Raw genomic sequence first — 12,731 nt, 5'->3', positions numbered from 1 at the left:
CATAAAGGACTTTTACTAACCCATGCTACTTACTTACAGTACGGTCAACGAGTTGTGGCCGTCTTGAAGGTTTTCTGAGAGCGTTGTACTCTAGAGAGGACAATAATCAATAGTAAGAAAAATCCTAAAAACAAATTACGCAGCCATTTACAGCTTACTTCAGGGCAACCATGACTTGTTGACCGTACTATAGTTACATATACATATTATGTTTGATATGTAAATATACAATTTACATAATTAGGGACTATATTACAAATATTTAAAAAAAAAGGAGAATCTGGAGAAGTTATAATTAATAAACACTTCTACAACTACAACTATAGACTCATACTTGCACCGGCTATACCGAGTCAATGCTTTTTACATATAGTCTAGTCGTTGTTCTTTGATACGTATGTACCAATAACAATATGAGACACTCGCAGAAATGACATCTAATATTTTCATTTCTTCGCTCTTCGTTCCGCCACTCAACATGAAATGCCGCCATGAATTCGCCTTCCTTCCTCTGCCTACCCTGCTCAATATAGGATACTGCGTGAAGCTGAAAAAAAACCGTATGACATTGTAAAATAATCATCAGTATACCTATATCTAAATAATGTTTTTTTTTATTATATTATTACTATTTTGTTAAATTACAGTATTATTAGAAGATAATTTAGTAAAAATACATAAACACAAACAAACAAATCCCGAAAGTCCCATTACTTCGGAAAAACAAGTCCAGTCAGAGTATTCAACTCCACAGAAACAAATGTAAGTACATTTTTTATAGTATTATTATTTATTTATTTATTCTTATTTAATATATTATTTATTTAGCTTCACTCTGTATCCCTATCGGAGTGGCCAGAGACCTGCTACGGTCTCTGCATACCTCTTTCGCCTCACACATGCCCGCCGGGGGTTCTCATGCTTCTTATATGACCTTCCTCCAGTATCTATGGTGGTATATTTTTGAAGGTCAACCTAGGTCTCCCCATATTTTTTGTAGTATTATGAAGAAAATATGTTTTGGTTATATCATTTTACAGAAAGTTGTTCAACAAAATTGCTATAGATATGTTTTATTGAATTAGTTGCTTTTACAAAAATGTACTTTTCAATAGAGGTATAGAATAGATACTGTTTTTACAATGATAATATTAATAGAAAACGAAAGTGAAGCAGATTAGATTAGTAGTGAAAATGGGCAACGGAGTGTCTTAACACTAGGTTCCCTCTGCCTACCCTGCTGTGTACGCTATACAGCGTGATTTAAAAAGAGGAAAAAGAATGAGTTTTTTATTTTATTATTGCACAAAAGGTTACCTTGTTTTTGCATGAGTAGATATAGTAAATAGTACTAGTACCTAGTATGGAATGTTAATGAATTTATGTAGTTTATATAAGCGTGTAGGATATTGTGTGTGTGTGTGGCTTTTTTTTTTAGGTTGCGTTTAAAAAAAATAATTTACAAAAAATCAATCACTTATAAGCTTATTTGTTTATTTATTTGTTACTTCAAATTATTTTAGAACTTGAAAAGTTTATGATTTTGGATTGTTAATGTTTAGTATTATAAATATTTGTAATATATCTATAGAATATAATATTATATACCTATTATATTATATATTTAAATATTAAGTATTATTGTAGAGTAGAGTTATTTAGGTGTCGGTGCTGGTTTTCCTTGCAGAATGAACACATCACTCGAGGATACCCTCAACAATACCATAGAAATTCACGTTTCTTCCAGACTTCCAGTTATTTACTATGGTGCTCGTACCCATAAACAATTGGAGCAAGTCATCGCTGAATTTGGCAAAACAATTTACAAGGATAACTCAAAAATGACTATTTTGTCTAGTAGAGAGAATAGTTGTATACGTGATTTTGATCCTAACCAATGGGAGTCTAGGAATGCTATGTGTAGATCCTGCATCAAGGTTGGTATATGTTTAATTTTACATATCTATATATGGACCGTTTATTTTGAAAGTGGTGTAAGTCCATTTTTGAGAAAAATGAGCTATCACGTAATTCATGCTTAATTTAATGTATTTTTTTTATATATAACTAGTCCGTGTTTAATTTCTCAAAAAAACCCATGTTTTGAACAACTTAAAATCGGTCGGTAAATGAAATTGCATAATCATCGACATACTAACCTTTAATTTTCTCGAAACAAAAGAAAATGGACTTACACCACTCTCAAAATAAACGGTCCATATATAAAATCGAAAGGTCACTCACTCATCACCAAATCTCAGAAACTACATGTGCTAGGAATCTCAATTTTGACATAGGAGTTACTTATAGGACGTAGGTGCTCGCTAAGACGGGAATTTGCAATATTCTACTCCTAAAGGGATGAAATAGGGGTTGAAAGTTTGTATGGAATTTTTTTTTAAATCGCTACCAATTTTTTAAAATTTGAAAATTAGACTCTTAAAAATATTTCATTGAACACATGTTCATGGTTTATTAGGATTCAGCCTTAGAGACTGACAATATTTTCAGAAATATATTTAATAAATGTTCGTATAGTCCAAGCGGGCGAAGCCGCGTCCAAGTCTACTAGTTTTAGATAAAGAGAGCCAAGTCACTTATTTATATTGTCCATATCACTATAATTGCCACACAGTTACCAAATTATACAATTTCACAGTTTTATAATTTCCATTCTATTACTCAGGTTAGGCAAGTTTTTTGTTTCTATATATTTTCAATAAGATTAAGAAGGGGAGACAAAGGGGGGCACAGTCTATAAGCACAGTTGTATAATCATTTTTTATATTTACAGACGACTCCTTCTACAGAAAACTCCAATAATAAAACTACGAGCTGTCGATATTTCGATAATCGTAAACGTTTGAATCGCGACACACTGCCTCGAGTGTTTGACATAGAAGAATTGAAGAAGAAGGGAAATGAATTGGTGGCTTGCCCCTACTATGCTGCTAGGGACTTGAAGGGAAACGCCGAAATTGTATTCTGTCCCTATAATTTCCTCATCGAGCCTAATATTAGGAACAGTGTAAGCCGTCTCTCATTTCTTAGCTTCACATTCTATCCTGCAGCCAGTCGTGATGCAGGGGCACAAAGTGTGACTGTAGAATCAACTGGTTGTGGGTTCGATCCACATTGTCCACTAAAAATTTATTTAAATTTACATTTTCATTTCTTCGCTCTGGTGTCGAGGCAAAGCGCAGCGTTGAGTTCCGCCACTCAAAACGCAGAGCCTCCAGAATTCGGTGGAATACGGGGAACGGACTGAGTTATATATTGTAATGTCTTTTTTAATTAAAATGTTGTGGTTTTTATATTTTTAATAAAACTTTTAGATCTCGGACTACTGCAAAGTGTTCGAATTGTTGGATTTAGAAACATGTATAAATCAAAATATATGTAATTAGTCTGGTTTAAGAGTATCATATAAAATATGTAAAAATTAAAAAAATCTAAAATCTCATTTCCTGTTTTTAGTTGCGAATCAATTTAGAAGGCGATATAGTTATAATCGATGAAGGTCACAACATAGAAGATATCTGCCGGGATGCCGCTACCTTCAGTTTTACGATAAAAGATGTTCGAGCAGCTCTTAATGTAAGCATTATTATAGATAGTATACCATTTCACGGTGAATTCCGCATGTATGTAGGGTAGGGAGTCTAGTGTTAAGACACTCCGCTCTCCACATTCCGCCAAATTGTGGAGGCATTGTGTGTTGAGTGGCAGAATTCAACACTTAGCTTTGACGCGACACCAGGGCGTAAAACTGAAAATAATAAATATTTTATTTCGTCGAGTGGGATTCTAACCTACAACCTGTTGAGTTTACAGTCACACCCTTGTGACCCTGCGCCAGGACTGGCCTCAATTATGGACATGTCTCCCCCTACCTCTAACAATTTTAACTTCATTCGCGACTCAACTCTGTAATACTTGTTTTTTAGTCACTACGAAAATTAAAATGCTATAACTACCTATAATTTCATTATTACATATTATTATATGACAATGTAATGATTTTCATACTTATTTTTAATATAATTTATATATTTAAATAGATTAATTTATTATATAGATTTTATTTTAGACAATTTTATTTTTGTGTTTTCAAGGAGCTAAATAATGCGATGGCTTTTCGATTCGCTAACAATGACTCAATGTCATATATCGAATACTTAATTAAAGCTTTGGAAAGATGGGAGCAATGGTACGTATATCTTTATCTGTGGACCTAAAATAAATTTGTTTTAAACTAAATAAAATGTTTGTTTAAAATATAAAGCTTACAGTCAATTCACTAAAACGCAATCCAAGGAAAGGTATATTTTTTAATTTTTTTCGAAATCTGCAAACGCCACAAAACCTCAGAAGAAAAGCTTCTTCAAAAGATATGGTTTTGCAAACCATATGCTTGGTAAAGCCAAGTTAAGTTAAGCCAGGTAGTATATGAATACGTACTACCGGGTTTCTCTCTCTCTCTCTCTCTCTCTCTCTAATCTTACTAAATAGAGATTTTTAACGGCAGTGATTATGAAGAACAAAAACATTATTATTTCTGCAATGCCTCGAAAAATTCGACGGAAAGTGACGAACGAAGTATCTTAATATTAAGTTCGCCTCTGCCTACCCTACCTCTTTTAATTATATTATTAGAAAATAACTATGACATATATAACATCATAAAAAACAGTTTAAAAAAAAACAATAAGATAATTTCAGTTCAATAATAATGGTTTAATATTAAAAAAAAACAATGCCTTACATTGCAGGTTCACGGATCAAATTCCGTTACTGAGGAAGAGTCCCCTAAGCGAGTGTCAATCGTACGTAGAATACGAATGGGATATGAAGTATTTTGTCGAATCCTTACATTATCATGATATAGGAAAACTACAATATATTGGTAAGAAAAAATTCAAAGTTGTTTTGTTTTTAGCTTCACGCTGTATCCCGTACACTATAGGGAAGGAGCCTAGTGTTATGACACTCCGTTGTCTATTTTCCGCCGAATTCTGGAAGCTTTGTGAGTTGAGTGGCTGAACTCAACGCCGCCCTTTGCCTCACATTCGAGCGGAGAAATGTAAATGTTTTATATTTAATTTCCCTCTTTAAAACTGATCGCAAAATAATTTTAAAGTACTAAAAAAACTGGATATAAATATTTTCTAGTTGTGGTGGTCTCTCCTCCAGCTTTATAACGTATTTATTCTAATTAATGTAACATTACAGAATTTAATAGAAACGTAACACAGCTTTCCAATAAACTACGGAACAGTCCTGGTACTATAAAGCAAGTGACATTAGCAACTGAGACCTTATTGGAGTCCCTTAATGCTGTTCTCGGTGAGTTAATTTGAATGCATATTTACAATAGGTACTTTAAATATTAGTTTTGCTTAAACAAATTCTCTGGTCTTCAAAAAAAAAATCAGCTTCACGCTGTTTCCGCACACAGCAGGGTAGGCAGAGCGAAAGTAGTGTTAAGACACTCCGTTCCCCACTTTCTGCCAAATTTTGGAGGCAGAACTTTGCCTCGGCACCAGAGCGAAGAAATGGAAAGATAAATGTAAATAAATATTTCACTTCCTCGAGTTGGGATCGAACCCACAATCATCGCGTTACCCTTGTGCCGATGCGCCACGACGGCCTCTCTTCACAACGGTTCTCTGGTCTTGGTCTCATTTTTTTTAAATCTTTATTATAAAATATTTTTATTATTATTTATTGAGGGTGTCGTGGCGCTAGAGCACAAGGTTGTGACTGTAAGCGACGGTTGTGGATTCGATCCATACTCGGGGGATTAAGGGGGAATTAGTCATACGCTTTACAGGACCACGACTAGCCTCAAGAAAAAATATATTTTTTAATAGCCATTTAAATTAGGATATATTTTCAATTTGGTTTATAATTTTAGGCTATATTTTCGGCGATTATATGGACAGCTATGCCGCAATATTGGAATTGAAATTTAAACCGAGTCTTTTTAGGAATAACGAATGGAGAACTTCGGCATTTGATAATGTAAGTATCTAATCTATACCAAATTTGAAAAAAAACAACTTCACGCTGTATTCCGTGTATAAGCAGTTCCCCAATTCCCGCCGAATTCTGGAAGCATTGCGTGTTATGACGTTATATTTAAAAATAATTATATAAAATAATAACAAAAACACCATCAATGGTTGTGAGTTCGAATTATGAATATAATTTTATTAACATAAATTTTCTTCTTTTGACCCACTAAGATAAAATGTGGCATTGTTCTGTCATGATGAGTAAACACTAAGTTCTCCCTGTTTACCCTACTTATGTAAATTATTTAAATAACACTAAATAAGCATAAAATATTTATTTATTTAGGTATATTTGCAATCAGTTCTTTACTTTTAGCAAATGTGTGCCATGTTGCTGGCTTTTAAAGGCGTGACTCCAATGAGCCATCTACCTAATACAATTCTTTTATTACTATTTATGTTATATAGATTATTAATTTTATATAGATATTTATATTAATAGAGTATATCATTTCTTTTTAGTCTTTTGGCATAACTTCGCTTTACAAGGGCAGATGCGAGGTCATTGGGATGTCTTTCCAGTCGGTGTCGATATTTACAATTATATTTTATTATTTCATCCGCGACAGTGTCCATCTTGAGGTTCTCATGGATTTCCTTGTTGGTAACAAACCACGGTACTTGGCTGATTGTTCGCAGTATGGAGTTTTGTACTCTCTGGATTATTGTGATATTGGATTTACAAGCACTTCCCCAGAGTTGAATTCCATAGAGCCAAACAGGCTTCAGTACAACATTGTATATAAGAAGCTTGTTGTCAAGGCTCAATTTGCTGTTACGCCCTAGTATCCAATGAAGGTTTTTGTAACGGATATTAAGTTCGCACCTCTTAGTTTCGATGTGATTCCTCCACGTGAGGCGACGATCAAGATGGAGACCCAAGTACCTGACACTGTCTTGATGTGAGAGTGTAGTATTTTCCAATTTTACTGGTGGACAGTTTCCTTTTTTTAGGGTGAAAGTGACCTGAATGGATTTGCTTGCACTTGCTTTTATCCTCCAGCTATCAAGCCATGTTGTGATTTTATCCAGGCATCCCTGTAGAATCTGAGATGCAATAACTGGGTCTTCGTGACTGACTAGTACGGCAGTATCGTCAGCAAATGTTGCCGTTGTGACTCCTTCAGTTTGCGGAAGGTCTGAGGTATATAGTATGTACAGTATCGGTCCCAAAACTGACCCCTGGGGTACACCAGCTTTTATTTGGAAGAAGGATGATTTTGCATCCGCTTCTTTCACTTGAAACATCCTGTCTTCAAGGTAAGACTTGAGTATGGTATAGTACTGATGGGGCAAGTTACTCTTCAGTTTAAACAGAAGACCCTTATGCCAAACCTTGTCAAAGGCCTGCTGAATATCGAGGAATACAGAGGAACAGTACTGTTTTTCCTCGAGGCTTTTTCGGATTTTATCACATACTCTGTGCACTTGTTCAGTGGTGGAGTGCTCTAGCCTGAAACCAAATTGATGGTCGGGTATCACCTTTGCATCGCTAAGAATAGGCAGTATTCTATGCATCAGTAGCTTTTCCAGAACTTTTGAGAGAATGGGGAGCAGACTTATAGGCCGATAAGATGAAACCTCATTAGGATCTTTACCAGTCTTATAGATCATAATGATTTGGGAGAACTTCCAGGCCAAAGGAAAATACTGGACCCGCAGCACAGCATTAAACAGAGATGTTATAAATAAAACAGCTTTTCGTGGTAACCGTTTCAGTATTTCCTTTGTGATAAGGTCATATCCAGGTGCTTTCTTATCTTTAAGATTGGTTATCACTCTCCATACTTCTGGCACTGTAAAGGGACGAGGTGGTGGTGACATTTGGAAGTCTTGCAGAAGCACTTCATCTATATATGGTTCATTTCCAGCGCTTCCTCCTGGATTTGGGGAAAATACCTGATCCAGGTGTTCAGCATAAGCATCCACTTTTTCCTGAGGTGTACGTGCCCATCCCGACACAGTTTTTAGCGGGAATTTCGTACTTTGTGCCTTGCTATAATTTTTAGTGAATTTCCATAGGGAGTATTTGTTTGACGCAGAGGGTGATAATGATTCCAGCTGAAGTTCTAGAGTATCATCGTGCCACCTCTGCAACATCTCTTTCAGGTCTAAAGCAGCTGTGTTGAATAAGGTCTTGTCTGCCTCCAGTCCACTCTGATGCCAAATCCTCCTCAACCTACGTTTATTTAGTAGCGCATGTTTAATAGCCAGTGGGTAATTTGAATGCCTGTTGTCCGGTTTAGGTTCAGGAGTATTGATCCAACAAGCTGTTTGTATAAGTTCTGTTATATAAAGAGTTGCATCTTCGATGTTATCTGGAGTTTTTAGGGGGATGTTTAACTCGATATTGTCCTCCATATAATCCTTGAAAGATTCCCAGTCAGTCTGTCGGCTGGTTAACTTTTCCTTTTCCTCAAGTTCTATAAGGAATGAACTCATTGTTAGGAGAACAGGAGTGTGGTCAGACGAACTATCATAGCATGACTCTGGTTTCAAGTAGTGTTTAGACAGGCCTTTTGTAATGAAGAAATCAAGAAGGTCTGGTTTTCTTTTGGGGTCTGTGGGCCAGTATGTAGGCTCGCCGGCAGATAATACCAATAAGTTATTATTGTCCGTGCTTAATTTAAGTTGTCGTCCTTTAGTCGTGGTAAGTCTGGAGCCCCATTGAACGTGCTTTGTGTTCCAGTCCCCTCCTGCCACAAAACGATTTCCAAGACGTTTGAAGTAGTCTGTCCACATGTCCTCTTTTATGTTGTGTCTCGGGGGACAATATGCTGCAGAGAAGTTAATGTGACCTTTGCCATCTTCCACTGAAATAGTTGCGGCTTGTATATGGGGCGTCTTGTATTTTGAGATTAAATGGTGTTTAACATTATTTTTTACAATGACTGCTGCTCCACCACGCGCTTGATTATCTGCATCAGGATGATTAGTCATATAGCACTCGCAGTCCTTAAATTTTAAGTTTGTATTACTGTTGGCATGTGTTTCAGATACGAGAAGTACATCAATTTTATGTTCCACCATTAGTAATTCAACTTCCAGTTTGTGAGCTGTTAATCCATTAACGTTCCAGGTAGCTACTCTGTAAGTATTCATTTTGTAAGCCGGTCGACGAGCCTGACTATGAGTTCCATTAGGGTACTCATTTGTTGTAGGATTTGCTCAAACTTATCGTTTTGTTTTCTGAGAATTTCTTCGATATTGGGAGTAACGTGGTGCTGTTGTGTGTATTCATATGTACTATCCGTTTGTGTCTTATTTGTTTTACAGATATTTGCGTACGTCTCTGTTGTAGATTTTATTCTTCTGATGGGGTCAATATTTGTGGGTGTTACTTCATCGGTTTTAGGTTTCTCAGTTCTGAACTGCTCTTTTGGCAGTGGTTTCTGATGTCTAAGCCTCTTATTAAGAATTTCTCTGTAAACATCGCAACCCTTATAGTTTGCAGGATGGGGGCCATTACAGAGGGCGCATGTCGCAGGTGTATTTCGGTCCTTTTTAGGGCACTGAGAAGTCTTGTGTGACTGTCCACATTTTACACACCTGTAAGGACGCATACAATAATTCTTTGAATGCCCGTATTGTTGGCAGCGTTGGCATTGCACGACTGTTGTTTTCTTCCTGGGTTCTTCTATCACAACAGCCTGGTGATAAATGTATTTCAATTCCTTTATTGCCTTATTTCTAGGTCCAGGTAAAAGGTTGACAAAGAATGTAGAAGTAGGCTTTTTGTCAGGACCAAATTTGACATTTATTATTTCACCAGACACTACATTACCTGTGTTTTTTTCTATGTCAGACTTTATTTCTTCAAGTGGTGTCGAGTGATGGAGATTTCGTATGACCACTCTGTAGCACCTTTGATCTTTTCGGTTGAATGTGTGTCCTATTAAACCATTCTCTCTAATTGTTGACAATATTTCCTTATAGATGTTAATTTCAGTGCAGTGTATTCTCAGCTGATTTTTATTCACAATCTTGTAAGTGTATTCTTCTCCTTTTGCTACAGCACCAAGCAATTCAGTCAGTTTGTTAATATCGTCAACACCGTATAGGATGATTGGTGGTGGTTTAGACGGCCGTTTCTCTTGTGGTTCTGCACTCTCAACTTGGTCTACGGGTAGTGTATTGAATCTATTGCTTGTATATAGCTTATCAGGAGAAGGTGTTGGAGAAGATTTTTTTCGTTTCTTATTTCGATTGACAGGTACCCTTTGCCATGCTGGCGGTCGAGTTTCAGGCTGTAAAGGTATTGCAGTTTCAAGTGCACTATGGTTGACGGTGAGATCTGTGTCAAGATGATTACCTAGTGAGTGACTTCTAGGTCTTGTAAATAGAGACGGGTGGAACGCCTGTTGCACCATCTTACGTTTTCCAGTAGTATTTTCTTTCACAGGAGCCTGGTCACCTACTCCAGTGGAGACTTCGGTAGCAGATTTCACACTCTCCGGCCCGGGTACCAGAGAGCGCCGGGGGTTAGCCGGATCGCATGACATCACATTATCATTAGCATTCGACATTTCCATAGTTAAAAGGCGGGAGAATACTTGTGACACTTACCCAGGGTGTCAGAGCCACTCTTTTAGAGGGGATTTAATCCCTCATGGTTTGTGGAAACCAGGGTCAGGTTAGTTACCGCCGCCTGTGACTCGGCGTGTCGCTCGTTTAGCACCACCCAGGGGATACGTGTAGGGTGTTCCTAGAAATAGGTGGAGAGTCCTACGGACGCGAGCAACTTTCATCCCCCAAAGCATAAAATAACAAAAAAAAATTTTTTTTTTCTATATTTTTTATCTTACGCAGATGACGAACCACGAACATTTGAAGCTTCACCTATACTGCATGAATTCCGCAGTAATATTTTCTCAATTGTCTACCGCTCGTAGCGTGGTGCTCGCGTCCGGTACTTTAACTCCAATAACCAGCTTGGAATCTGAACTCGGTACTACCTTCAAGATAAGGGCCATCGAAGCGCATATTATACCTAAGGAAAGAGTAAGTTTTGGTTTTAAGAAGATAAGAGATATTAAAAATTGAGTAGCTTAATGGCCGTGGGCTAATTAAGAAAATTTTTCAAAAATTAACTATAATATCCAAATACCTCCATAAAAGTGACATAAATTTCGGTATTGTACACCATTGTTTGTTTAAAATGTACAATTATATTTAAAGATGAATAACTAATAGCAAAACAGCAGGTTGCCACAAAAAAATCGAGCTGATTAGCGTGCCATTTGATAATAATTATGATGATGATGACTCTCAGTTATTTCCATTTCTACACGGTAACAAAGCCGTACATTTAAACTAGTATAATGTATAGTGCTTTCTCCAGAAGTATTATTTTACCAGGTGTGGGTGGGCACGGTGGGGCGCGAGGGTGTCCAGTCGCTGCAGTGTACGGCGGCGTGCCTGCGCGCGGCAGATGTACGGCGCGCGCTGGGCCGCGTGCTCGCGCGCGTTTGTGACGTCACGCCGCACGGCGTGCTGTGCTTCCTGCCCTCTTACGCCGTGTTGGACAATCTTGTTAAGGAGTAAGAATATATAATAGTGATTTGCGTCACGCTCTATCCCGCATATGTATATGAACTTTCACACTACTACATAGATATTTACATTCTATAGAACACGTCATCGTATCGCTGCATGCATGTAACTGCAACAATCTTTGGAGTTTTATAGTTATTGTATTTACAATGATATAATAATTTATAGTCACAAAGGCCATGCAAACTAAATTGTGGACAGCCACACCTATGAAATACAGTACTGACATAAAAATATTTTTTCTTAATCTAATGATAAATAATTAAAAAAATTAAATCAGTTTTAGGCTGCACACCGCTCACATTTCCGTCATAAATCGTTTTTACCATTCTTTCATCACTCATTCGTTCGACGTGCCCAAACCAAATCGATTAAAAATAACTATATGAAGTCAAATTTCACAAATCAAAATGCTCCTATTGGTTAAAAACATTTTGAATAAGCAGAAATTAATCACTAGGTTTCTTCTAACTTTCCTATAAAAACGTTAAAAGAGAATAGTATTTTAATTATAATATTTATGTTATGCATAGCTCTTCTATAGTAATGTTTTCGTTTTATGATTTTAGATGGAGGGAATGCGGTATTTGGAATGACTTGCACAAAACTAAAAAGATTTTCAAAGAGGCAAATAATGTTAGGGACCACGAGAAAGTTATGAAGGTATGTTATATGAAATGATAATAAATTTTCATAAAAAATCCATATTTTAACCATTGCTTTCGACACCAGCGTGAAGAAATAAAAATATCAATTTAAATAAATATTTTATTTCCTCGAGTTTGGATCGAATCTACGATTCAATTTAACAGTGACACTTTGTGCCCTTTGTGCCACCACTGGCTTCAATATATTAATTAGTATGTTTTATATATAGAACAATTGACCGAAGTGATATATTTGGGAAATATGTTTAGTAGGAACTGAAGATCGATCAGAATGCTTTATATACGGTAGGGAAACGTGGGTACAGAGTACAAGATTACAGAAGGAAAATGAGAAAGATGAGTACTGTGGTGATGCGGAGTCATTCCTGAAGCGTGAAGCTTAAATGCTACGCCACAAAAACATGATTAATAGAACAATGAATAATGGGCCAAT

General features: G+C 36.5%; 1 protein-coding gene across 3 annotated transcripts in view; it reads left to right on the top strand.

The window, feature by feature from the left end:
• Positions 1 to 12,731, top strand: part of LOC146540617 (Fanconi anemia group J protein homolog) — a 68,810-nt gene that overhangs the window by 52,063 nt on the left and 4,016 nt on the right. For 2 of the 3 annotated variants that reach the window (XM_085199519.1, XM_085199522.1), the window contains exons 5-15: positions 648 to 762; positions 1,688 to 1,937; positions 2,795 to 3,028; positions 3,478 to 3,597; positions 4,116 to 4,210; positions 4,773 to 4,906; positions 5,233 to 5,346; positions 5,918 to 6,024; positions 10,887 to 11,078; positions 11,436 to 11,617; positions 12,200 to 12,293. In XM_085199519.1, the coding sequence (XP_085055645.1) occupies positions 648 to 762; positions 1,688 to 1,937; positions 2,795 to 3,028; positions 3,478 to 3,597; positions 4,116 to 4,210; positions 4,773 to 4,906; positions 5,233 to 5,346; positions 5,918 to 6,024; positions 10,887 to 11,078; positions 11,436 to 11,617; positions 12,200 to 12,293 (1,637 nt within the window). The remainder of the gene's footprint in view (positions 1 to 647; positions 763 to 1,687; positions 1,938 to 2,794; positions 3,029 to 3,477; positions 3,598 to 4,115; positions 4,211 to 4,772; positions 4,907 to 5,232; positions 5,347 to 5,917; positions 6,025 to 10,886; positions 11,079 to 11,435; positions 11,618 to 12,199; positions 12,294 to 12,731) is intronic. The other variant, XM_085199530.1, reaches the window with a different exon arrangement.

This window comes from Heliconius melpomene, chromosome 2 (genome assembly GCF_056956725.1).
Source record: "Heliconius melpomene rosina isolate 202511_hmr_F chromosome 2, ASM5695672v1, whole genome shotgun sequence".
Classification (NCBI taxonomy): domain Eukaryota; kingdom Metazoa; phylum Arthropoda; class Insecta; order Lepidoptera; family Nymphalidae; genus Heliconius; species Heliconius melpomene.
Note: the sequence above shows the minus strand (reverse complement) of the source record. Positions and strands in the feature narration are given on the sequence as shown.